The sequence below is a fragment of the Glandiceps talaboti genome, chromosome 22, assembly GCF_964340395.1.
Source record: "Glandiceps talaboti chromosome 22, keGlaTala1.1, whole genome shotgun sequence".
Classification (NCBI taxonomy): domain Eukaryota; kingdom Metazoa; phylum Hemichordata; class Enteropneusta; family Spengelidae; genus Glandiceps; species Glandiceps talaboti.
Window position 1 is genome coordinate 7,654,953 of NC_135570.1, and position 27,403 is coordinate 7,682,355.

Below are 27,403 nucleotides of genomic sequence, written 5' to 3' on the forward strand. Positions count from 1 at the left end.
ATAAGTGGTCAAAATGAGATTACATTTGTTGAAAATCCCAGCCACCTGGAAAAACAATTGAACAACAGATTTGAATATCCAACACTATGAACACAACACCATGGTTACATGGAATTATTTCATGACAATTTTATGAGATGAATTTCTCACTTTTTACGAATTCTTGTGATTGAAATGGTATGTTGTACATTTAACTTTATACAGAAAAACTTGAATGTGAAGTCATTTCAACTTATAGTAGTAAGTGGGGTGAAAGTTTAAAGTCGAGACGATTCATACGAAGTATGTGAAGTACCAATACTGTTTATAATGACACACACTTGATTATGAAATAAAATTAACGCTGGAGATTCAAATCATCACCATTCCCAAAATAAATATGCAAACACATGATTTGAAAAAGTGGCCATATTTGATGTACAAGAGGTCAAAGGTCGTCGCATACAGACAACAGCAAACATAACAACATGCTCATAAAATTGACAAATGAAATTAAAAAATATGAATATCAAAATTTTTTTTTTTTTTTAAATTATGTTGCTTTCTTCATCAACTTTGCCCTTTTAGCTCTATGGCCACTTTTCTCAATATTCGCCAAACGACCAACACATAAATTGTTGGATTATTTCATGTCATTAGAATGGGGTCAAACAAAACAAAACCAGGGTCAAACAAACAAAAAAATGTGACATCTAGAGAAAATCTACACATGCATTGAAAAAATTAAACCATTACAAAGCAATGAAATGGGACTACATGCAGAACTGGAGCAAAGTGCAAGGAGAGGCAACAAACAAACAAACAAAAACAAAAACAAACAAACAAAACCAATCGGCCCATACCGGTTCACCTTTTATGCCATCTAAACCAATAGGCCCCTACAAAATTCAAAACAATAGCTGAGAATTAAAGAATAACACTACAGGAGGTTAAATGAAGCTCCTTCCCCAATTAATACATCGCCATAGTTACCGTGACTTTAGGGGGATATCTTATGATATATATAAATCATGCAATTGACGATAAATATACATATATATATAAACAGATATATAACTAGAGATACAGCAGGTAGTTTATATTACAGGGAAAGAATTATCTCTGCCTCAATGAGTGAGACTGGCAATAGAGAAATGAAGGTGCTTGCTGCAATAATAGTAAGATGCTTACTGCGTTATCAAGTTGGCAAAACATCAGGGTAGGGATACATACATATCAAAATAAGAATAACCAAAGGATAACTTGCAAAAAATTGACAGTTTATCAATAATTATGAACTTAACGACAGCCATTCTTTTCTTAATATACAAAAAAAAAAATTTCTCGTATTTAAAGTAAAGAGTTGGCAAGGAAAGGAGTGACTGATTTCTGTGATTTTGTCTGAAAATAACACATTACCGACTGGAGTATGTTGATTATGAGAGCCAGCATACAGGGAACATGGCCTTTATTTTGGGGGAAAATCATAGAATTTAACATAAAAATGTAAGTTGAAAAAAACAAATAGTTGTATGTTAATTTCGTTACCTTGGTTACGTTCTTAGCGCAGAGTTTGGGGTAGCATATATGTTATGAGAGAAACACTTGTTTTATGTAAATTTATGTAAATGAGTGACATGTCAGTACACAGGCATGCAATACATTGTCACCATGGCAACAGCATGCCATGGTGAAAAATAGCTTCCAAAGTTCCCCCTACTGTATAACATTGGGTGACACAAAAGTCAGAAAATGAAGGAATACACATGAAATAACAATATCAGAGAAAATGAAAACCTTGAACACAGAAATTGTAGTATTTCAAAGATATCTAGAAAAAAATGCACGGATATGAGTAAGAAGTAAAAGAAATTATTGAGAAATTTTTTAGCATTGTCCACATGCTTTTTTATGATTTGATCTGTGTCGGATCTTACTGAATTATTTTGAAAACATTACGCATATTTCTATTGTGCCCACAAGTGCTGTCCTGGCACAGACCTATTTCAGCACAATGACCTTTTATATTTCCTGCACTCCCTGGGGAGCATCAATGCCCATCAGCCCTCTATCATAAAATCCTTCATATAGAAACCTATATCCTAGCAGGTCCCAATTTTATATAGCTGGGTTGACTGGGGCACAATTGTGGTTCAAATTTTGCCCACGGGTTTAAGCAAGTCAGAAATTAATTGAAGCGGCAATTATCGAACCAACAGCATGCAGATTACAAGTTAGCCACTCTAACCACTCAACCATAAATTACTTATTATCAAAGTTGTTTAACAAAATATAAAGATCTGCATCAGTTTTTATGTAAAGTTTGAGTGAAATTAGTCCATAACTCAATATTCAAAATACCTGATATGTATCGAAAAACTTGATTTGAATATTTTTCAGAGAAAGTTCACGGCTGATAATATCGGTTTAAAACTAAATGTTTATACAAGTTTTCATTACTGTGAAATTTCACGACAAATGTGCAAATCATTTGGACAACTTCGTGTTATCACATTTTGCATTGTCTGTACTAATTATCAGTCATCGCATGGCAAGATATGGTTACAGGCGTACTCTTGTGGAGACGACTAACAAAATCCACTACTCGGCATTTTGTTCGATAGCGCGAAAATGTCTGTTACCATAGTAACAAGTTACATTAACTACAAATCAGAGGAACAAACAATGGAAGAGTGAATATTTAAAAATAAAATTACAAGTTAATGAAAGTCAAATTTGAATCAGTTTTGGTTGATATGTACACAGCAAGTGGACAAGCAAAGAATTCCTCTCAAAGAAAACAAAAACAAGTGTCAGGCTGTTGACAAACCGGAAAACCTGGAAATCCTCGTGATCCTCTCGGCCCCTGAAAAGGAATGACAAGAAAAAAACATGATATTGGCCTTACATACACGATCTTTACATCTATACACGAGTCTAAACACGTCACGAATGAACTTGGTTTATAACAATGCTGACAATGGCAATGAAATACAACTGATTCTATTTCTAATTATTTCAATTTTTAATTTCAATTTTAATTTTAAATTATTAGTTTTCCCAGTCTCACCACTGGTGGCTCACTTCATGGCTGAGTGAGAGTCTGGGACATTGCATAGGTCATTTCCTATGAGGAGGAAAATGGCTGCCTGAGTAGAGATCTGTGACGAAAATGATTCTGAATTTTCATTTTCATCAGCCCTGGATATATTTAACAGAAATCATTCTATAAACTTTTGGAAATCATCTTTGTTACGAGATTAACCAAAATACTCTTTGTAGTGATTTTTCTAGAGGTCATGTTGTGAGTCAGCTTCTCTATGCAGCCATTTTGTATCAACCACTGATGTTGTAATACCCCAGACTCTCTGCTGGGGGTGAAGAGTCTGAGAAAACAAGATTATATTATAGTTATGAAAAGAGCATTTTGATTATACAAGAGCTTACCCTAGCTGTTGTCATGGTTACCATGAAACTACATTCACATCATGCAGAGGTTATTCTAAGAGACCTGTTTGTATTAACTACGATGATTTCATTGATGCTGTTGTTTTGGGTATCACCATGACTACAAGGGCCTCTAGTACTATTTATCTCATACTGCAATACCAATGATATGGACCTAAACATCCTAATATTGTTCTTTGTAATCATAGTTGGTATAATCTTAAATCTTAACAGTCAATAATTTCCGATATTTGTACATCTTGTGTGTTAGAATAGAATTTGATTATTTACTCCCCTAAGGCTGCCATTATTATAGGTAATGACATGTGATTCAGACAAAGCTGAAAATCTACTTCATAACTAGATTCCAAAAAGGGTAACTTTTATTCCTATTAACAGACGTTATCTCTCTCTTTCTCTCCCTCCCCCCCCCCTCTCTCTCTTTCTCTCTCTTTCTCTCTCTCTCCCTCTCCCTCTCGAAAATAATATGAACATTGTGTCTTCAATATATTTCCCCTACCTGATACATAAATTTGATGTGATACACATGATATCATACATCTGTAGTAGAATGAATTCACGAAATATTTTCCTTAGGAAAACAAACAATCTATGAAATACTGTCTGTCCCTGTGTTATGGGGAATCCCTGGCTGGCACTATCCACCAAACTGTAACCATTGAGAGCGCCCTCAGTGTTGACAAAGTTATCTATTTAGTGTCTTTTGTTTCTAACTTTCAGACAAACACTAAGTCATACTCACATACTAGTATACAACACATTAAGAGGAATCATGACTAGATATTTTGACAAACATGTCATGGGACCCCCTATTATATATTCTACCTTATTTATAACATCATAGTTCTACCTATTCGATGCTAATGTATGATCAGTAATTCACGGTACCTGAAATAGAATATTACTGCCTAGGCACACCATAAAAATAACAACTATTCAATTTCTTGGTTGACCCCATAACTTCTGCTCCACCACACACTTCACATGCATTACTATAGGCACACATGAAAGTAAGTCGACCATCTTGTTCTATTTTGACCCCCTAGCATGACGTAAAATTCTCTTGTATGTACTGAGAATTTCATACTGCCACCATTTTTAACCATGCAGTTTGTCTCTATGTAAGCCATAGAAGGAAGTGTATGATTTATGAGTTGTAAATAGACACTGTAGGTCATTATAAATACCTATCAGTCTGGTGATATTGTCTCAGCATTTTAGCCACTTTGCAAAAACAACTCATTAAGTTTAATGCCACAAACAACATTGTCTCCACCATAACCTTGGTCAACAAACTCATATCCAGGCCATAAAATTTATTGTTGCAGTGAGATTTGGGAAATGTAACAAAACACAACTTAAGTGCTGGTTGAATAACATTGCGCAATTCGATACTGTAAATGAATCATGTTAAATCTACTCCAAAAATAAATTGGTTTCATATAAAATCATATGCACACACACATACACACAAATATATACATACACACAACCCACAGTACCACAGCTCACACGTTCCAAATCAGACACCCAGCGTCACGTGACGTTCTGACACGTTCCAACGAGACAGCCTAAATGACAGTTCTGACAGGTTTACAATAAGACACCCTAGGTAACAGCACCAAGACAAGGTCAAAATAAGACACCCTAAGTGACAACTCTAAAAGTTCATAAGACTCCCTAAGTAATACTACTGACAAGTTCATAATAAGACACCCAAGGTGACAACACTAAAAATTCACACGGCACCCAAAGTAATAGTTCTGAGAAGTACATTTAGATATTATCAAAATATTTTCTTTGCTCAGCTAAGCAAAATACAAGTGACCTAAGGGGCCTTGTCACTTTGAGTTGACAGATGAGTAGTGACAAAACCTTTAGGTCACATACCTCTACAAGTAATAATTAATCAATTTATGAAAAATTTGGAGAAAATAGTGATTTCCAATATTTTATATCATGCTTCGAATACCAGGGAACCAATGATGCAGTCACACATTGTAATGACATTGAGCGACCAAGGTATAAACCCCATATTTTTTGTTTGAATAGGCTCAACTTGGCTTGCACGAGGTATAATTTGTATTATGATTATTGACCCAGAAAGCATTTGCAAACACATACACACACACACATGCACACAAATACATCAATATTCAATATCCAAGACATAGACTCTTGATTTTACACCTTAGCACTACACTCTTTGGAAGCTTAATTCAGTTGTACATAAAACAATAAACTCTACAATATTAGACAATCCGACTGAAATAAATTAACATTGAATTAAGTGAACAATACTCACCCTTTCACCAGGAGGGCCCCCTGAACCACCCTACAAAACAACAATATATATACAAATTATTTCATTGAACATTTTGGCATCACCATGACATCACTGAATGCAACAAGTCTTCATAGAAGACACAGACCCATAGGATATTTCACTAGTATGTGCACACCATATACTTCAAGCAATATGTCACCTTGATCTAATTTACTAAATAGGGTACAGGGCACCTTAGTTTGTAATCTTTACAAGTAATGCTTGTGAAAGCTTGAAATCGTAATTTGACCTTTGACACTTGCATAATATGCAAACATAAAATGCTGACTTGGGTGATGATAATACACTTTTACTGAGATTCAATGTAATTCTGTGATAAAATAGACATATACAAGTCTGCTGTATGACTAATTGCCATTGTTCCAACAATCCTAGATGTTTTTTACCTCAAGATATTCTCTCTCTCTCCCAACTTCTGCAATTTGTAGTACAATATAATATATTTGCTTACCTTGTTACCCTTAGGGCCTGCTAATCCAGGTAATCCCTAAAGTAGAAAACAACACATCTATCAGCATTTCCTACTACTATAAATAGATAATTAAAATATCAAACATATTGAATAGGCCATTCCAGACTGCAAACAGGAAACTGGGAATGCAGCGCCCTCGCTCAAATTGGGGGTATCATCACCTAATGGTACCGTTCGTTAGGGGATTTGTCCCTTGGTATTCTGTAGAAGTGTAAATCAGGGATGTTTTTCGTATTGTTCAGACATCGAAGAAAGCAGCCATGCTCTATGATTAACTGAGTAACCTATACCATGTATACCCCCAAGGTACACACAGACAGGAAGTAGAGTGCCACCATGGCAAATTTTGCAAAGGCCTATTCATATGGCTCTACTGATATAAAAGTGAGAACTTATGATTCAAACATTTAGGCTTTGAAGGCCACATTCAGATTAGGGATTAAAATTGAGGTTTGAAAAACTGTTTTCTGGTAGAGATGTAGAAAAAGTTGGTCTAGAACAAACAAATTTTTCTGTGTAATTCTTATACCTCAATGTATAAGTTTAAACCTAATGGGAGAACCTGGGATTGTGTCAATGGTCACACACTAGCACTAACCTACCAACTCTCACTCCCCATCCCCCCCCATCCACCCACACAAAATAACAAGCACGCACACACACACACATGCACGCACGCATGCACACGCACACGCACTCACACACACACACACACACACACACACACACACACACACACACACACACACACACACACACACACACACACACACACCTCTATGTGAAAGAGTCACACATAAACTTTCCCATGCCCATGACATGACTAAATGAACGATAATGATTTTAGAGTTACATGTAAAAGTTATCAATGACTGTATGTAGTATATGTATAGAGGATTCCAAATCCTCAAAAGTGAGAAGGGAAAAAAGTGCTCCCCACACCAGGAATTGAAAATGAATGAACCCTGGACCATCCCATCAATGAGAGAAAAAAGTAGTAGTGTCTACATACGAAGGGGAAAAACAAAAACATAACATATATTTGGCCAAAAGTTTATCCAAAATATTGAGAAACAAGCCTTCATTAAAAGACATCCCTCCCCTCATCATTTATAAGTGAAATATATTCTTTGTATTTTTATTTGTTATAAAATGGTCGCATCTAGAAACGCAATGAACTGTACTCTCAGTATTATTGACAATGGAATGAATACCAGATACTTGTAATTTTGGAAAACACACTCTTTTATCTTCTAGCGTCTAGTTATCGTCTAAAAGTTTTACAGAGAAAAAACACAAACCTTTTTCCCCCTTTTTCCACGATCACCTTTGTTACCCTAGAGAATAAAGAGATTACACACAGCAACAAACAGGAATAAAGTCAACGTAAAGACAAACAGATAGTTAATACATAAAGATAGTTACACATATGTTTGAAGATGTCAGTCCAACACTGACAGAGAATGAGGGACTTAGCACCCATTTATGTCAACTCAACAAATCTCAGCCAAACTCCTACATGGTGCAGGAATCAGCCTATTTTATATAATGTCCATCATGACATCACCACAACTCAAATTGTCCTGACTTTAGGACACCCATCAGCAGTGCGCCCTCTACGTCAATTTGATGTACAACTGTGACACAAAAAATTGATGTGACGTGATGATCCCTTACTATGTGGTTTCTGGCAAGAAATCATAGTTTTATCATTTTGCCCAACACAAAATTTGGTGTACCCTGACCCTGAGTATGCAGTTAGGAACAAAAATATCCATTTCTATCATTTTAACTCCAAAATTTACTTTTTTCAAAAGAGGGCACACTGCTTATCAGAGGTGTCCTGGAATCTTCTGGATAGCATCCAGATCTTGCTCTGTGTGGAAAAGTATGTCATTCCCAACTTATATATATAAACACATCCATTCCATCCTGGGATAGGAATCAGGAATGTGTGAAGTACGATGTCCATCCATGTGTAAATTAGACTGGTGATAATGACTAATAATCAGGTTTCATCTCTTGTCAATATTTTGATTCAAAACGATAAACAAACGTGAAACCCCAAAAAACTTGTACGAAGTTCCTAAAACTTGTACAGAGTTTTAAACGTATAACCATAACTGCAGGGGAACTTTGGAAGCAGTGTGGGAGAACAACGAAAATAAAACATAACATGTCACTTAAAATACCTTTACGCAGGGGGAGTTAGTGAAGCAATATGGAATGTCTTCAGTATGTAAGGAAAGGCTGTGCATGATGGGAAGGGCATGGGCAGTCTGGGAATGAGGTGAGGGTTGATGTTAGCAAGCACCTAATGTCAAAAATAGTTCCCTTGTTGATTTACTATTTGTCAACTCTTCATGATCACCATGGTAACCCCTGGAAGACAATGATATCAACACACTCCAGTTGAAATGAACTCAGAACTTCATTTCTACTACACTATTTTGATTTCTGACACTTTTTTTTCAAGTTCAAGTTCACAAAGAACAAAATAAAAGAAATGTGTACCGGAAAGCCTGGGTTACCATTGAAACCATCAGAACCTGTCAAGGAAAAGAAAAAAAGACATTAATTCCAATCAAATATTAAAATGGAATTTATTTTCAAACAAAGTGAAACAGGTTTTGCTAAAAATGTATTCTGTATCTATCATATTAAGTGGGAATTGTGTGACCCCGGCACAGGGTAGTTGAAACATGGTTCCCCCTGACTCTCATCTAGGTGGTCTTGTAGAAGAGCCCAAGCAGTGGGAGTCTGGGTAACCAAGACTAGTGAAACTATAGCTGGAAATCTCAAACCTCAGATAACAAACTAATGAAAATAGATTACATGATGTATAGTGTACCTTTAAGTCCTGGTGGTCCTGGTGGTCCTTCAACACCTGGTGAACCTGGCGAACCTGGTGGACCTGTATAAAAAAACAAAGGAACAACTTTACATACAAAGCGCCCTCGTTCAGATTAGGAGTAATTAAAATCTACAGTGTGTAATACATCAGAAGTTACAGTGTCCATCAAGAAATCGAACGTTTGTTGTTTTTCTGACACGCCTAGGCAGTCATATTCTATTTCATGTACCTAGAATTAGCTAAACCCAGCATGTATTTGAAGCTACTTTTAATTTCAATGAAATACTGTAAACGTGGAAATTTCCACTAAACTTATTTTCACTGAAAAACAAAAACAGAAAAATAAATAGTGACTTCTTGTCCATGAACACAATGTAACAGTCCGGTAATTAGTAAAAATAAGTAGTGACTAAAATACCTTCTTGTACATGAACACAATGTGCAAGTCTGGTAATTAGTCAAAGTTAGTCTTTGAGAACTAGCTGAAGACTAAAATTGCAAAATTTTCTAGTAGCTGATATTTATTTAGGTTTGTACTACATGTGATATGAGTTATCAAAATAGTCAGCTACTGTATTGGTGTTGTCATCATACAAGGGCCAGACTGCGATAGCCTAGTTGGTAGAAGCCAAGCTGTTGTTTATTCAACCGTGGTTGAAAGCAGTGTATATAGTGTTGACCTAGGGAAGCCTGGAATATGTACCAGTAATTAATCATATCTGTTGTCAAAGTATTCTCTTACACCGGGTTAATCAACGTGACCTTAGTTTCCGCTCAAGGTCAGGGAAAGTTAGAAAGTCAACCAGTATATCACATGTATATGTGTTTCCACTTCGACATTTACATGGGTTTCAAAGGAAAAGAGTTCAAATTCCATAATCTGTATCAGCTTAGAGAAGAACATAAATGGTAAATGCGGGGTAAATGAGGGAAGCATTTCAGGAAGAGGTGGGAATGAGGAAAGGAAGAGGGCGGAGGAGTCGTCGGGGGCATTGTTATGGGTATTTTAATGAATAGAATGGTAACAATGCTCTAAGTTTGTACATAAAGGTAATGTTTCCATTGAGTATGGTGTTCAGCTAGCTAGAAGTCACACTTTCTCATTTTTTATAAGAATTCTGACAGTTCAAAGTAATGAGAACGTGTCCAAATTGTATTTAGTACAACTGAACAAGGGGTCACTAAGCTCTGTGCAAATGCACGGTGAAGCATCTGTTGGGCAGTCTACCTATCTGTCTGTCTGTGATCAACTTAATGTTGATGGTCACTGGGTGGGCTGATCGGAATGATTTTTGGTGGAGATTTCATATCCGATATCTGGGTAGGAAATTATTCGACCCACAGAGATCATATCAGTGACATGCAACTTACTTTTAAACATGTATGGGTTTAAACATGTAATTTTTGGTCAACAACTTATGCTACAAAATAAGTGTACAAATCTGGTTTGAAATTTGGTTGAGAGGTTTGTAGGCTATCAAGGAACTGCTCAGGAGTGAATGAACCAATCACTGATATGCAAATTTGGGTGTAAAACATGCAATTTTGGTCAAATGGCTAAAACTATAAAAAATGCTTGGATTGATTTTATATTTTGATTTGGATGTGCTAGAATTTAGGAATGTGAGTGTACAACTAGACAAGATAATCAAATTAAATGGTATGCAAATAAGTTGAAGAAAATGCGCATTGGGGGTTCGGCTATGATGTCATAGACAATATTTTAAGCCAAAAAGTTATTTTCACTCTGAGATTGCTTGGTGTAAATAGGTGAATATTTGTGGCTTTTCCTTGGGGTCGGCAAAATGATCAGATCCTAAATATAATTTTTGGTCGATAGAATTAACCCAATTTCTACCAGGGGGTATTTGCTACAACATAAATGATTACTAGCTGGGCATAACAGGATTAATATATGACACTGTCCTTCATCAATTTAAACTCCACAGGTACCAAGTAGTTGTTTATTTAAACTTTAAATGACAACCACCATCATCATTACAACACATACATTTCATCCAGCCCATCTGATACAACTCAAGTTTAGTTGTGATAAAAATAGCATGCATGTGTTTACTTCCAAAACTATACACTATTTTATGATTCACAGTAAATGACAACAACTGCTTCTTAGCCAAAAAAAATTAATAAAACTCGCCCACGTTCAAAATGGGGTGTATGGGTAGTATTTTTTTTTTTACTTTATCGTCAAAGATCTCTTCAAATATTCTCTTCATATTTACAGAGGTCAACAGACATATCTCATCAATGTGATTGCACTTTCTGTAAGATATGCAAAACATTGTGTCGTACGTTTTATTATGCCATGTTGATTTGATCACACGATGCAATGATGTCTTCAAATCTCACTATTTCTCTGACAAATAATTTTGAAGTTGGCTGTGCTTGCAACATCAGTTAGTACTTAGTATTTAAGAAGAGGAAAGACCAGACATCCTGTTCTTAAATGTACGAATTTACCAAGACACCATCTCAACAAGACAGCATACCCTGGTCTCTGTAACCGCTTCTTATTACCTAGTATGTTTGCTTGACTGCAACCAAACTACTACCAACATAATTACAGGGAATACCAACGGAAGTGCGCAACATTCCATCAAGGAAGTAACTTGGAAAATCTCAGAGTCTCAATACAACTAAAGACATGGCAAAACAGATAATGTAGAGTTCCACTTCACACTATCACTCAGTACTAATGTTACTAACATTAGCCAAAGAATACATAATCATTAAGTTACCATGGTTACAGTTCAGGATAATGTTGAGATGATTTGTAACAACTAGCTGTGTTCATGCCACTCAATCAATTGAAGTTCACTGAACTGGAAATGGATATATAACCCTTGACTTTGAATAACAACATCAGGTACACTGTCACATATCATGCTAGCTACCCACACGACCTTTCATGAAACACCAGGAGTTCTCCATAACATATAACTTGCCACCCACTTTGCTCACGGAGATAAATACCTGTATATTGACTACTTTTAAATAATCCATACATTTAATGTTGCCCACCCACCCATCTACCAAAAATACTATAAAACGCATACTATTATAACCTTGTATATGTACATTATGAACTACTTTAAAATACATAAATAGAATACATACATTTTGCAGAATTTTTCCTGCCTATCCACAACCAAAAACCATACATATTAATCATGTACAAATACATGCATTTTAAGGACTTCCCCACCTAGCCATCAACCCCAAAAATTATACTTAAATTCTTGTTTTTTCTGTCATCACAAATCCAAAAGACTTCACCTTGATTATTGTCGGCATTTTAGGAAACTGTGCACTCACACGATGATTAGGAGAGAGGCTGCTAAACTTTAGTATGGTATGAAATGGATTTATAATTCCCAATCTAAGTATTAGATTTCAATGTCTCAAGATTTGACTTCCGTCTCTATCCCACCCCTGAAATCCTTGACTTTGATTTATCTAGACTAATACCAGCATTCAGTGATATATAGGGAAATGAAAAGTCAAGGATTATATGTGTTTATTTTGTTATTTTGCACCATATGGTCAGTCATGTGGATTAAGTCACAAAAAATTTTCTCCATACTTGTAAATGCCACGAAGAGTTTGACAAATTTCTTGAAATTTTGAAAGGCAAGTATGTAACTGAAGACTTACAAAGTTATGATCACATATATAGTTTTGAGCTGTACACATGACTACGATTTGAAATAAAGTTACTGATATTTGATACTGTTCTTCTTTCCAGTATGCAAGCCAGTTATTCTAAATGTAGTTGTTGGATGTAAAATAAAAATGTGATACTAAAGACGCCAATTAAAGTAACAAGATTTCATGAGAAAGCAAGTATGCTAAACGATATCATTTATACAATAAATACATCAGCTGTCTTTTTCATAACATGTCTGACAGTCGTCTATGTGTCACTAGTCCATAAGGAATACTCCACTTGAAAAGTGAGCAGCCTCTCGGTATCCTGTCCATAACGAATAATCCGTTTGAAAGCCCGGCAACTCTGGATGACTGAAACATAAGCAGAGTTCCATTTGAAGGCAAACCAGCCTCTTGGAGTCTTGGTAACATCTCCATAAGGAGTGCCCCATTTTAAAGACACAACAGCCTATGGGTAACAAGTCCATAAGAAGTGCTCCATTTAAATGCCTACCAGCTTATGGGTAACATGTCCACAAGAAGTGTTCCATTTGAACGCCTACCAGCCTATGGTAACATGTCCATAGTGCTCCATTTATCGGCCAACCAGCCTTTCAGTAATATGGCCATAAAGGGTGCTCCACTTGAAGACCCTACAGCCTATGGGTAACATGTCCATCTGAAGGGTTCCATTTAAAGGCCTACCAGCCTATGGGTAACATGTCCATAGTGCTCTATTTAAAGACCCAACAGCCTATGGGTAACATGTCCATCTGAAGGATTCCATTTAATGGCCTACCAAACTCTCATAAATATGTTCAGAAGGAGTGCTCCATTTGAAGGCCTACCAGCCTATGGGTAACATTTCCGTAACTTAAGAAGTTCTATATTTGAAATTGAAGGGCTAACACTATAACAGATGCTCGGTAACTTGCCCATAAGAAGCACTCAATTTGAAGACCTCGCAGTCTCTGGATACCATGGTCCTGAGGGAGTGTACTATATAAAGGCCTAACAGCCTCTGGGTAACCTGTCCAAAACTAGTGCACTACTCGAAGTCTTGGCAGCCTCTCAAAACAAATGTGACACATTTAGAGCTTCTTGGAAACCAGCTTAACACATGTGATTGCTATATTTTATTACAAAAATGAAAGCTGTACTTGCAATACATCATAAACTTGTGTGACCTATCATGTTCAGAAATGAGATGCTGGTAAGACGAGACCATTAATTGACAAGACATACTATTAAATGAGATATGAGTTTATTAATAACTTTAACATGCCAATAATAGAAGTGATTTTCATCAATAGATAAAGTGTCCAGACCAGTGATGGTGAGAGGTGGGAGAGATACTATGGTTTATTTGTCTGGACAAGACGTTTTTGAATGAAACTGACAATCAAACAAATCTGCTTCATAAAACCATACAGTCATGTAATCTAAAGAAACATACATGTAATGTTTACATTAGCCCCTGTTTTTGGATTGCAATGTATTCCTAATTTTGACCTAACTTTGCCTAGCCTTTATAGATAAACTCACTTGGAGCCTGTAAAGTGGAATTATGCAGTGAAGTAGCAACTGGAGATTGCCTAAATAAAATTTGCAATTTGCAGTATCTTTCACACTAGCGCTGCTTGTATGTGTATAGTGATGGAGGAGGGCTACTAGTTTAGTGGTGGGGAGGGAGCTACTGGTTTAGTGATGGGGAAGGGTGCTATTAGTTTAGTGGTGGTGTGTGTATGTGTGGGGGGGGGGTTTATAATCCCTAGTAATGGCAGTATCCATTTTGATTTCAGCAATGTTATAGTGTCATCAGAACTACAGAGTGAAACATAGAAACTACAAACTGATTTAGGCTTTATACATAAATCATGTCATTTTTTTCTCTTTTTTTTGTCATTATTTATCTTGCGTCAGTATTCTGTACCTTTTGTGTCTAAAGTGACACAGATAAGTGGCAGTGATATTAATTTATGAAATGATAATTTTACAAAATTTTATAATATATTATATATTATAATTATACAATAATCATAATGCACACAACGTGGAACTTGACAAGGTACATGTATTGTATGATTGAACACAACAGAAATCAGCTGCTTGATACACAGGATTTACATACATCATTGGATTACAGTAAATCAATTCAAAATCTGGTGTCTGGAGATATATTTGTATCAAAATCCATATATCCTTATTCTCATAGGAAGAGAAAGTGGTTTCGATCTGATTGAAAAGAATCAGGTCAAATCAAACGGATTAGGAATCAATTCAAATATGTACAGTCTCAGCTTAAATATTGAACTGAAAAAAATGTACTATGCTTTATTTTTAATATTCAACTAACATTTTACACTTTTCTTAATATCAATATATGCATATTTATTTGTAATGCTGACCTGATTAACAGTTTTATTATTCATAACTTTTTTTCTTGAAATGATTTTACTCTATGAATTGGTGCAAAAGCTCATCAAACAACATTGAGTGTTATACTGTGCACGCGTCAGGCTCAACAAAAAATATGGAATATATACTCTGGTCGTTCTATGTCACGACAACACATGTTTACGTCATTGGTTCTGCTGTGTTCAAAATATGAGTCAAAACGCACTATTTTTGCTGATTTATTTTTTATATTACTGGCAATGGTATAAATGGATTATTCCCCAAAATTGTTCTTCATTCAGACCTAAGAGTTGTCACTAAGAGTCACTAGACGAGTAGTAACAACGGTCCCTTAGGTCACGAGTATTTTCCTTGGCTGAACGAAGAAAAATATTGGTGGAATAACATGTATTTGTCGAAAACATCCACTTTTCTTTCTTGTTTTTTATGCATGGAATATTGATTGATAGTGAGAATGTATGAGGTACATGTAGGTTATCACAAGACTTGGTTGAAGACAGCTACATTTCATCTAGTACTGCGTGACTCCAGACAGCAGATGACATGTAAACAGTACTGTCAAGTAATGGCAACTGAAGAACTCTGAGAATGTGTAACCCAGACAAACAGTGGCTGCTACATTGAACATTATATGACCCCTAGACATAGTATTCACACTGCTATCCTATATAAAGTAAACTTAAGGCAATTTTTAATTTTAGATACCCATTATTGTTATAATATAAATATCTTTGGAATTTAGGGGTTTTATGCCAGGATAAATATTATGCAACTGAGAAATATCACGATTGACAGAAAATATATTATGACGCATTCAGGGAATCAGACATCAAAGAAAATATACAGTTTTTATATCATTTAGTGATATATTTTATGATGTGTAATAAATTATGACTTGGCTGGTAAAGTTATTTAATTAATACTTGATGACACAGTAGAATAATATGTATGAATCTTAGCATCTTCAGGATACGTATACATGTGTATTGATATATAGTACAGTTAGTTAAACACTCACATGCATTCATTTCACACATACACAACTACATCCCTGCGAAAACACTCATTCAAATTCAATGTACACAATATACACTAACATACACACATAATATAGTGGATACACATGGATCAGATACATACACACACACACACACACACACACACACACACACACACACACACACACACACACACACACACACACAAACAACTATAAATTATATACTGACCTGTTTATATATAGTTCAGGTAAAGAGAGCAGCACATGAAAAACAAAAGAAAAAAAATACATACTTAGTTGTTTTTTTAATCAGAGATACCTACTCTACTCGCATTAATAGAAAACAGTCATTCAATGATTTGTATAAAATCGTTACTTCAGCTCAAACAGCATAATATTTCAAGTTCAATCACTAAAAATCACAATTGAGATTGTATACATACAACAATGTATGAAAAACATCACAGAAACCTGACAAGTACATCTTTATACATCAATAGATATGAAATTAAAGAATCTCAACCCAAGACAGTCACACTTGTATTATGTAACTTCATTGAATTGAATTGAAGAAAGACATGTTCACTATAAAAAAAATCAACAACAAAAAAGCAATGCTACTAAATGTTTTCCAGGTAAATCATTAGTTTTAAAAGGTATTAAAGTATATCTGGAATTGTTGAAAATTTATTTATGATGTCCAAAAACTATTTTTTTTGGTATTACGTGTCTTTTCTATAGGAAAGTGACTTTTGCCAAGGCTGACAACATTCATAGGGCCAATGACCAGACGGTCAGATGATGTATCCTCAAGTTGAAAGGGAAATAACGTATAGTTGGAATTGTCATTAATGAATTGAGGATGTCTGAAAACCCACCAAGAGTTTGTCTTCTCTTCGTGTGACGTGACTTTTCCAAAGAAAAATTACTTTTGCTGGGCAGACATCGTCATAGGGCCAATGACCAGATGGCCATTTGATGCATCATTTACTTTTTAGACAAATTCTTAGTAGCTGGAATTGTCATTGTGGTCTGAAAACCCACAGACAATTTGTCTTCTCTTCGAATGACGTGACTTTTCCATGGAAAAGTTACTTTTCTGGGCAGACATCATCATAGGACCAATGACCAGATGGTCACTTGATCTTTCATTTATTTTTTAAACAATTCTTCGTTTAAGGGGGAAAGAAAGTGGAGCTGGAATTGTCATAAATGTACTGGGATGCCTTAAAGCCCACAAATAATGTTGTCTTCAATTTGTTACGTACTTAGAAAAAAGGGAATTTTAACAGACAACATTCACAGGGCCAATGACCAGCTGGTCAGTTGGTATGTCATTTTGTCCCTACTCATTCTGTCTGGTGCTTCATTAGCATATATTTGTTTATAGGAAGCAAATGTATATGCTAATGAAGCGACAAAGACCATATATGCTAATGAGGCACCAAAAACTATATATGCTAATGAAGCACCAAAAACTATATATGCTAATGAAGCACCAAAGACCATATATGCTAATGAAGCACTAAAGACCATATATGCTAATGAAGCACCAAAGACCATATATGCTAATGAAGCACCGAAGACCATATATGCTAATGAGACACCAAAGACCATATATGCTAATGAAGCACCAAAGACCATATATGCTAACGAAGCACTAAAGACCGTAACAGGGTACAAACTTGTTATATATAGCATGACATGAAATCCAAGATACCAAATAAATCAAACACTATCTGAACTTCAAACAAACCATACATGATGAAGAACTTCAATAAATTAGTAAACAACAAATCAAATATGTTGCCAATTAACATTCCTGCATCTTTCTTTCCTTTGATGTATCTGCAAATTTACAAGTTCAAGACAAAAACAACTATAAATTAATAGTATACTCAAGTACTGTATATGTTTACCGGTACTTCCCTCAATGATCAGTCAGTGTAACCTTGACTGGATACAGACTTGTTCTCATGTTTCTCCCTTGCAATCATCCCTAATTTGCTGACTAAATCTCACACATGATAACGATCACAGTCCTGGCTCAGTGGCAGATCATTTTCACATATATGTGCTGTATGGAACAATTCCTGTGGCTAAAGAACACACAAGTCACACGCCTTTGTCAAGTGGATCCTATGGAGTACAGTGAGTCTGCAATCCAGGCGACCAAGAGATTCATTTCCTTTCCTGGCATGGGCACATTATGTAAAATGCCCTTAATAAGGACACACCTTTAATTGGCTGTAAACATCTCTGGATAAGTGTACGATGTATGATGTGGGTGGAAAACCATCCTGCCCACTCTCTACCACGCATTTAGTTATAGGCCATCTTTTTTAACCATGCTACTGTACACAGCAGAAATGACAGCATGGATTCTAAGCTATCCGTGACAAATCCAAGATTGTACCTCAACTAGGAATGCTTTATGAGTGGATGCCAATGTAGTCTGCTCCTGTGCAGGGGCCCTAATACATTCAATAAAATACTGAGTAAATAAAGTTTTCAAATACTTGGAAACTATAATATACTTTATGGGAGGTTGAACATGTAATAAAAGAACAGGTCAATACTGTAGTGATCAATGTCCTGTCTATTAAGCAAGTTTGTGTGTGTGTGTGTGTGTGTGTGTGTGTGTGTGTGTGTGTGTGTGTGTGTATGTGTGTATGTTTGTGTGCGTGTCTGTGTATAGATCTCTCTCTCTCTCTCTCTCTCTCTCTCTCTCTCTCTCTCTCTCTCTCTCTCTCTCTCTCTCTCTCTCTCTCTCTCTCTCTCTCTCTGTACGTGCTTGTGTGTATGTCACTGAATATGTATATCTATGCATTTGTATGTATACATGTAATGATGTATGTATATCTGTAGTCATCTGTGTATGTGTATGTGTATGTAGCACTGTATGTATATGTATATCTATATATGTATATGTGTGCATGCATGATGTACGTATGCTGTATGAAGGTACACACGTGTACATGTATCTATTTATATGCAATGATATATGTATCTATGTGTCTATGTGTCCATATATCTATCTATGTGTACATATATGTATGTATTGGAATGATTACTAGATTAGGACCAGCTGTCATCATCATACATCACATGTCATGTGTAAACTATTAAGAAAAGGCCGTGCACATCAATTACTAGGGGATTTTATTCAACTAAATAACTTACATGCCATTGAGTTTGACTTCACATACAGTCTGTCTAGAAGCACTGGCTTAGATTTCCAATACCACAAAAAAGCAAAATCCGAGCCAAAGCTGATAGACAGCACTTATTGGTATAAAATAATAATATTAATAATAATAATAATAATGTTGTATTTTGTATAGCACTTACACTCTGTGTGCAAAGAACTTTACAATTCTTTCCCCAGACACAAATCTAGATCGACACAGTGGCCCTTTACTTCCTCAACTCTCCGGTTGCAGCCTCTATAAGCGCATAGGATTAAAGCATTCATATTATAACCTCTATCCTCCCAGGTCCCCAATTATACAACTGGGTTGACAAAGGCACAATCGTGGTTCAAATCTTGCCCAAGGACTTTAGCCACTCAGAAACAAACAGCAGCAAAAGGGCTGGAACCTGCAACCTGCAGATTCCAAGCCGGCCACTAGAAACCATTCCAACATCATAACTCCACAATAGGTAGCTTTAGTTAAATCAAGTGTAATTTATTAATCCTCTACAGTACTTGATTTGAATTACATACTATACCAGTTATATTATCAATAAAGAAAACTTTATGATTCTGTGAGGTGTTTAAAACCAATTGAACTATTTCAGCTGTCTAAATATTGACTTGAATTAGTCCCTGTAGTAATGTAAAATTTAACTGACTTGACAGATAAGTCATGTGATCACTCGCTACAACATCGTTGCTGGTCAATTGACAAAAGTTAACATATGGTGAGTTATCTCAAGTAGCTTCCTTCTTATGGAACAGTTACATTCATCATCATCCACAGTTGGTAAATTTATGGACATCATGACACGTCTATTTGCAAGAACTTGCAAACTTTAATATCGATGTTAACTGTTCTTGTTCAGCACCAAAGAACATTATTTCATATTGGATTTTGGCAAGACACAAATTATTTGATTGACTGATTGGTCTAATGATTGATTGATTTAATGATCGATTGGTTGATTGGTTGGTAGGTTGGATGGAGGGACAGACAGACTGACAGACAGATTGACTGACTGACTGACTGACTGACTGACTGACTGACTGACTGACTGACTGACTGACTGACTGACTGACTGACTGACTGACTGACTGACTGACTGACTGACTGACTGACTGACTGACTGACTGACTGACTGACTGACTGACTGACTGACTGACTGACTGACTGACTGACTGACTGACTGACTGACTGACTGACTGACTGACTGACTGACTGACTGACTGACTGATTGATTGATTGATTGATTGATTGATGGGGAGGTTGTATTGTTCAGGAGGGTCAAACTTAACAACACCTTTGTGACATCCAGACCTGGTCAACTTCATCAGAACCAAGCGGCAGTGATGAGCCGGTTCCAACTCTGGCTGCAGAGGTAAGGAGCAAAGTTTTGAGCTATCAACTCAGCCACTGATAACTGTTAATAGTCTAACTGTCTGGAGAAATACCATAAACAATTCTCAAAACCAAGAGACAGTAAAATAATGACAAAATATGTGCACTTTAGAGTAGTCACGTGAAGGAAAAATACCCCAAATAGCATTGAAGGAAGACACACTCCATGTAATGAATAGTCTGGATACCAACATGGTGAGTAGAGGTGTAAATGGTAACGATATTGTACAGGAACTAGGGAACTAGACTATGTAATGAAATCTCACAATCACCTGTTGATTGGACTCACAAGGTTTCAACTGACATAAACTATGGTTGATAAACTCTGGAGGTAAAATAACATGTCCAGGAGCGACGTTATTTTGCTTGATAATAAAAGTGATTACACACCTGGCATGGCATCACATTGTATTGTCCACGAGGGACATGTGTATATGGAGATGTCAGTTACCCGCATCTAAAGAAGTGTCTCAGTGTCCATGAGGGATGAGACATGGGAAGTGTCTATTCTTTGTTAGTAAATGACAACATGAGTTATTTCAGTGAAGTGTTGACAAGAACCATTCTTCATTTTATCTCCTGTTGGGTTTATTCAAGCATACCCGGGACAAAGGAGTGAATAGAAAAACCTTCTGCCTTCCAGACAGCTTTCTATTTGTAAGTTTAATCTCGACTGCCCTCTAGTCAGTTAGGTTTGGTTTGTTTTCATGTTGTGTGTCCACAATGGGTAATTATAAACAAACATTGTTCAGCCTACAGAGGGTAATGCTAGAGGGTGCCCACTGGTTGAGGAACTAACCACACACCAGATTCTGTTGACTATGAAGACATTGAATACATGCTTTTATGTAGCCTTTCAATTTTAGGTTTTTTGAAGATGTCACCAACGTGAACCTCATAAAGATACAAAGTGATTTTAACTGTACCAAAACTATTGAAAACTGATGTGTTAAATATCTTTGAAGTCATGTAAGTTACACTGTTGCTACGGGAGTGGTTATGGTTGCTATGGTATTTTGTTCCTGTTTTTGAAATATTTGCATTCCATAATATACACCCTACAGACAACCCAAGGAATATTCCTATCATGTTATTGTATACATACTGCATATTTAAATTCCGATACAATATACCATAAATTTGTTTGGGAACCTTGGTAAAATGACTAGGAAACCCTGGTATATTTTACCTGCTTACTGCCCTTGACAAAAAAGGAATTGGGATAGACTTTACCTGCGTTAACCTAAACAAAAACAAGTAGTCACTTCAAAACCTAGATTCCAATAAGGTAACTTCACTATTACAAAATCACTGCTATCATCTAAGTACAAGAATAAGTCACCTTTCTTCCATTTTCACCTACTAGTGTAGACTAGTTCCTGACAGGGACTGTATTCCATACTACAATATAGTTCATTGCTATCCCAGTCTAGTCAAGGTCCTGACGATTGCACAGAATTCTGTGCTCCCTCCTACAGTGTTCATATAAACATAATTGTGTCCCCACTTGATTTTACTGTAAACGGACTGGCGGTAGAGTCCTGGTTGGACATTGGACATCATCAAAACAGCTGTACCAAATGAATATTAATGAGTGTTGATGCCAGCCTGTCAATTTGTGATGGAATACTACTGACATGCGCCGTTCATACTTCGCTCACCATGGGGTTGAACCATAATTAACGCATTTCGTCAAGGCCTTGACTAGACTGGGATAGTGATGAAGTACATTATTTTGTAGTAGGTAATATGGTCCCTGTCAGGAACTAGACTACTACTAGCGTCACGTAAAATAGTATCACAAGTACAAGAATTGTCAATAACCCTCTCTATTACAAGATACACTAACATTAAAGAATAAAAACTGTGTTACATTACGGTAGAGACGGTACACAACAAATACTGTTACAGAAATTTGGAATAATTCCCAAACATTTTCTGTCTGCAAGTGGCAATAACAAAACAGTACAAGTTTAATGACTTTTTCATCGACCCAGATCTCATTTCAGTCTAGTGTTCCATACTTGAAAATGAACTGTATGGAATTTACAAATGTACATGGGCATGGAATGATTCAGGGGACAGCTGGATAGACCTGGAAAGAGGAGCTTTGAAATAGATGCATATATTCCCGAGATAACAATTAACCTTACTGGACCTGCCTTTAGGCAAGACAACACAGTGCATACCACACATGGTTGCCACTCTGTTGTGCCTACAATATGCCTAAAAACAATTCCTGTGTTATATCAACTATTCTAAGACCTCACAGTACTAGTATGCTAACTACAGTGGCACAAGTTGAGTTTGAAAACTTTTCAAAATACTTACATAAAACCGCCATTAAACCAATTTAGTGCAATGTTAATATTGATGACAACCTTCTATGACATTGTAACTGTCTTGTGGCATTATCACAACAGTTGATCGAATAGTAGAATTGTCTTGACATCCAGGGCTTGAAATTACCTTTTATCTTTGGTAGTCCTACTGGGCTACCAATTTCAGAAAGTGGTAGCCCAAGGACGGTGACCAGTAGTCCCATATTCCTGAACTGAAAACAGAGTTCCTCTATTGGAAGTATGTGTGTTAATATTTTCAAGTCCATAAATCTCCCATCCTTTAAATCATTGCATAATCAGTGGTAGCCTAAGTGGGCTATCAGCTGCAAATTATGGTAGCCCCATGACAAGAATTGGTAGTCTGTGGACATGGGACTACAGTTATAATTTCAAGCCCTGACATCTTATCATTGTATTAAAAATTAATACATCATTGAATCATTTGAGTTATATCTTAATACTAGTATTGAGTTCCGGTATTTGCGAGTGATAGTCAAGTATGCTTCAGTAAGTAGAATACTGTGAGTACCTTTTAAATAGAATGTAATAATTATGTCCCAAATACATTATGTCCCAAACTCAGCTTGTGTCTCTGTAACTACTAATATAACAGTACTCAGTGATGGTAATGATACCTGTAAGCAGAGATTTTTCTAACCATCACTAATGACAGATTTTGTAATATTAGAAGTATACCTTAAAGGCTTAGTTAAGATCCAGATTTGATATGAGGACCTCACATTAACTACATTACGATTAAGTATCTATGTCTGCGATTCATTTTACTAATGTGTATACTCTTTCAAAATGTCACAACTTTTTTTTTTTTTTTTTTTTACTTATAATATTTTGGACAAAAAAATTAATTCAATTCATTCAGTCATTAACAGTACTGAGTACTGATCATGTTATATTAATAGTTAAAGAAACACAAGACGAGTTTTTATGTATTTGGGGCATAATTATTACATTCTATTTAAAAGGTACACCGTATTCTACTTACTGTTCAAAGTATATTTAACCATCACTTGCAGATAATGATTAGTATTTGACTTCACTGTCAATAATAGTAACATAATATTATACTATGCACAAGCAAAGTTACTGTCTTTGAACAGAAAATATGGAATATACACCCAGGCTGTTCTACGTTATGACAACCTGTGTCTACGTCACTGGTTCTGTGGTGCCAAAAATATGAATAAAAACATTCCAAATCAGCATTATTTTTCCTGATTTTTCATAAATTATGTTTGGAGAAGTATAATTACATCATTTGTTCCCCAAATTCTCTTTCATTCAGCATGAAAATATGTTATCTAAGGATTCGTAACTTTTTGTCTATTGACTTGTAGTGACATGGCCCCCTAGGTCACTCATATTTTCTTTAGCTGAACGAAAAAAATATTCGGGAATAAAATCGCTTCATGTATGTCAATTGAGTAACTTATTTCTGATATACATGATTTGGATGAAGTGTGAGATGGTTTGTACAACGTGTGAAATGGTTTGTACGACACGTGAAATGGTTAGTACGACGTGTGAAATGGTTGGTATGACGTGTGAGAAATGGTTTGTACGATGTGTGAAATGGTTTGTACGACATGCGAGATGGTTTGTATACATTCTGGTACATAGTTTGTACAAAGCGTAAGATGATTTGTGCAAAGCGTGAATAATTTTGATAAGTTTTTTCCAGGTCTTACATGATAGCAAAGTCTCTGGTCTAAGAATACAGGGTTTAACCCATAGACCGTAGTCACGTAGGGTTTACACTTCAACAAATTGTGAACAACTCTGCTGTCATCTCTTCTGCTATAAATGTTTCATACAAAGTGTGTTGACACACTGGCATTTAGCTACATACATACACTGAGGGACTCCTAGATGATCTACTGCACTGCAAAATCTATTTTTATTTCTTTAATTTCTGAAATTGTGGTGTGTGTTACAGTATCCCACGGCGTGTCAGTGTAAAGTATAAAGCCTATGACATCATCAGACAGCTCGGTGACTTTACTGCTAACAAATGCTGACAGTGCATATATGAGGTTTTAGCAAGTGTCTTTGAACATCAAAGTATTGTTGTTTATGTAGCTGTCTTGTACATTCTCAACAGCTCATTGAATACAATGACAGTAGTTTCATATCAAAACTACCACAAATCCTTTTAGTATTTGGCAAAATAGATTTCCTCTGTTTCTCACGACCCAAAAACCGTGACTTTTCTCTCTGACTTTATTAAGATTGAAAACAAACATGAACACAAATTCTTCTTTGAAACTTTAACTCTGTGAGCTGACTCGATACAAGGAACGGACCAGACGTCAATGACTTTCTGAAGTAGTTTTTATACTGTTTACAGGCATTGTGGTTGGGGAAAAAGAGATTTGGATACAGAAGACGTAAATACAAGTGACCTAGGGGGCCTTGTCACTTAAAGTCACAGATGAGAAATAACAAAACCCATAGTTCGCAAATGTTTACCACCTGAATGAAGACAAATATTGGCCAATAAAATTATGCATGCGCAAGTATAAATTGATAAACACAATGAAGTGTAATCGTGGCAACTTAGCAAATTTTGATTCATTTTTCAATAACCACATAATGAACAACATAGATGTGTGTTGTTAAGAAGTAGATAGACCAGGCTATATATAGCTTACTTTTTTGTTCAAATGTGTTTCTTGGATTGTGCATTTTCTCATTCAATAAATCAATTACATTTTGTCATACCCATTTTCCGATATGCATTTAACTCTCTGAAGTACGTCACTGAAAATTACAAAGTTTGACGTCGTGAAACTTGACAGAGCACGTAGTGTCAATGAGTGTGCAAACAAGCCTAAAGGGAATAGTGATAAATTAGAAAAGGTCACAGCACGTCCAAATCTATGTTATTTTGTTACATGTGAAGAATCAATCACTTACAATGTACAGGCATGGTATTCATTTCTAATTGCTCAAGCATATTTTAAAGACCAGAGTTTCAATCCCAGGTTCTCACATTTTTATCAGTCGAGCCGAAGGAATCATTTTTTTATTGTGGACCAACTTTATCTATAGTTCTGCTAAACTGTCTTTCACACCTACATTATTTCAAATCTCGCTCTGAAATGGGCCTTTAAAAGTCCAGGGATTAAATCCCAGAGTTTCGCATTAGTACTCCGGCATATTATCAGTGAAGCTATGAGCATTACATAGAATCAGTCTTTTGTTCTGGCCCACTTTTTCTATAGCTCACACCTAGATTTGAATCTTTACCCCAACTGGACCTTAAAGGCCAATGTTTCAATCCCATGTTCCTATATGAGTGTTATCTTATCAGTCGAGCCAAAGAAATTATGTAAGATCATTCTTTTGTTCTGGACCAACTTTTTCTGTAGCTTAGCACGACAACTGTTTTCATCTAAATTTTATTCCAAATCTTAACTTTGCCTTTTATATATAATCGTGACTTGTAACTGTAAAAAGTGTAGCATCAATAAGGTAGACAGATGATGTAATTATTGGATGCAACCAGAAATTACAATCACCCCAGGATCATAGCGAATGAAATTTATCTAATGAAAACAACGCTACGTGTATAGGGTAATCCTATACACACTGGAAGACACAAATAAAGAACACAATTATACACACAAGGTTTAAATAAGTACTGAAACCCTGTCCCCCATCTGAATCAATTTAGAACCACTTCAAACAGAACCAATTGTTAAATCGGTTCAAAAGCAGTTTTTGTTTCCAGAAAAAAATTAGCAACAGGTTTGAAATGTTAAACCGAGTTTGAACTGATTCACTTCGAATTGGTTCGAAACCACCCCCACTCCCCACTCTCTCCCTACCCCCACACCCTCCCTTCAAGGTGGTTTTGAACCAATTCAACTAAATCAATTCGAAACAGGTTTAATGTACGCGGGGACAGAAAACTTTGATTCAATTTCGAAACGATTTCACTATGGAGACAGAGTTGTTTATAATGTCACACGGAGGAAATAGATTATGTAACTTTAATTGAATTGATGTAGCGTCAAATGACAAACAGAAATGAATTCCACCAATTCAATATATATATATATATATATTCCATCACCCCCGATCTGATAACAGTTCACCCTTTCAACAGCTCTCATGTTAAATGATACTATTTCAATCAGACGCTATCACATTTCTTTTCATTTTATGACCATCACTTCCAATAAAATCATGAATTTATCTAGGATGGATGTAACTGTTTTTATAAAGGTAAACGA

The 27,403-nt window shown here is 35.9% G+C and overlaps 1 protein-coding gene and 1 long non-coding RNA gene across 2 annotated transcripts in view; both read right to left on the minus strand.

Annotated features, from left to right (window-relative positions):
- Positions 1–27,403, minus strand: part of LOC144452487 (uncharacterized) — a 101,510-nt gene that overhangs the window by 34,463 nt on the left and 39,644 nt on the right. The window contains exons 3-4 of the mRNA XM_078143586.1: positions 9,118–9,180; positions 8,781–8,815 (exon numbers count right to left, since the gene is read on the minus strand). Of these exons, the coding sequence (XP_077999712.1) occupies positions 8,781–8,815; positions 9,118–9,180 (98 nt within the window). The remainder of the gene's footprint in view (positions 1–8,780; positions 8,816–9,117; positions 9,181–27,403) is intronic.
- Positions 842–6,283, minus strand: LOC144452300 (uncharacterized). The gene is made up of 4 exons (XR_013482342.1): positions 6,246–6,283; positions 5,753–5,782; positions 2,810–2,845; positions 842–878 (listed from the first exon to the last, which is right to left on the minus strand). It is a non-coding gene; the product is annotated as an uncharacterized LOC144452300 (long non-coding RNA).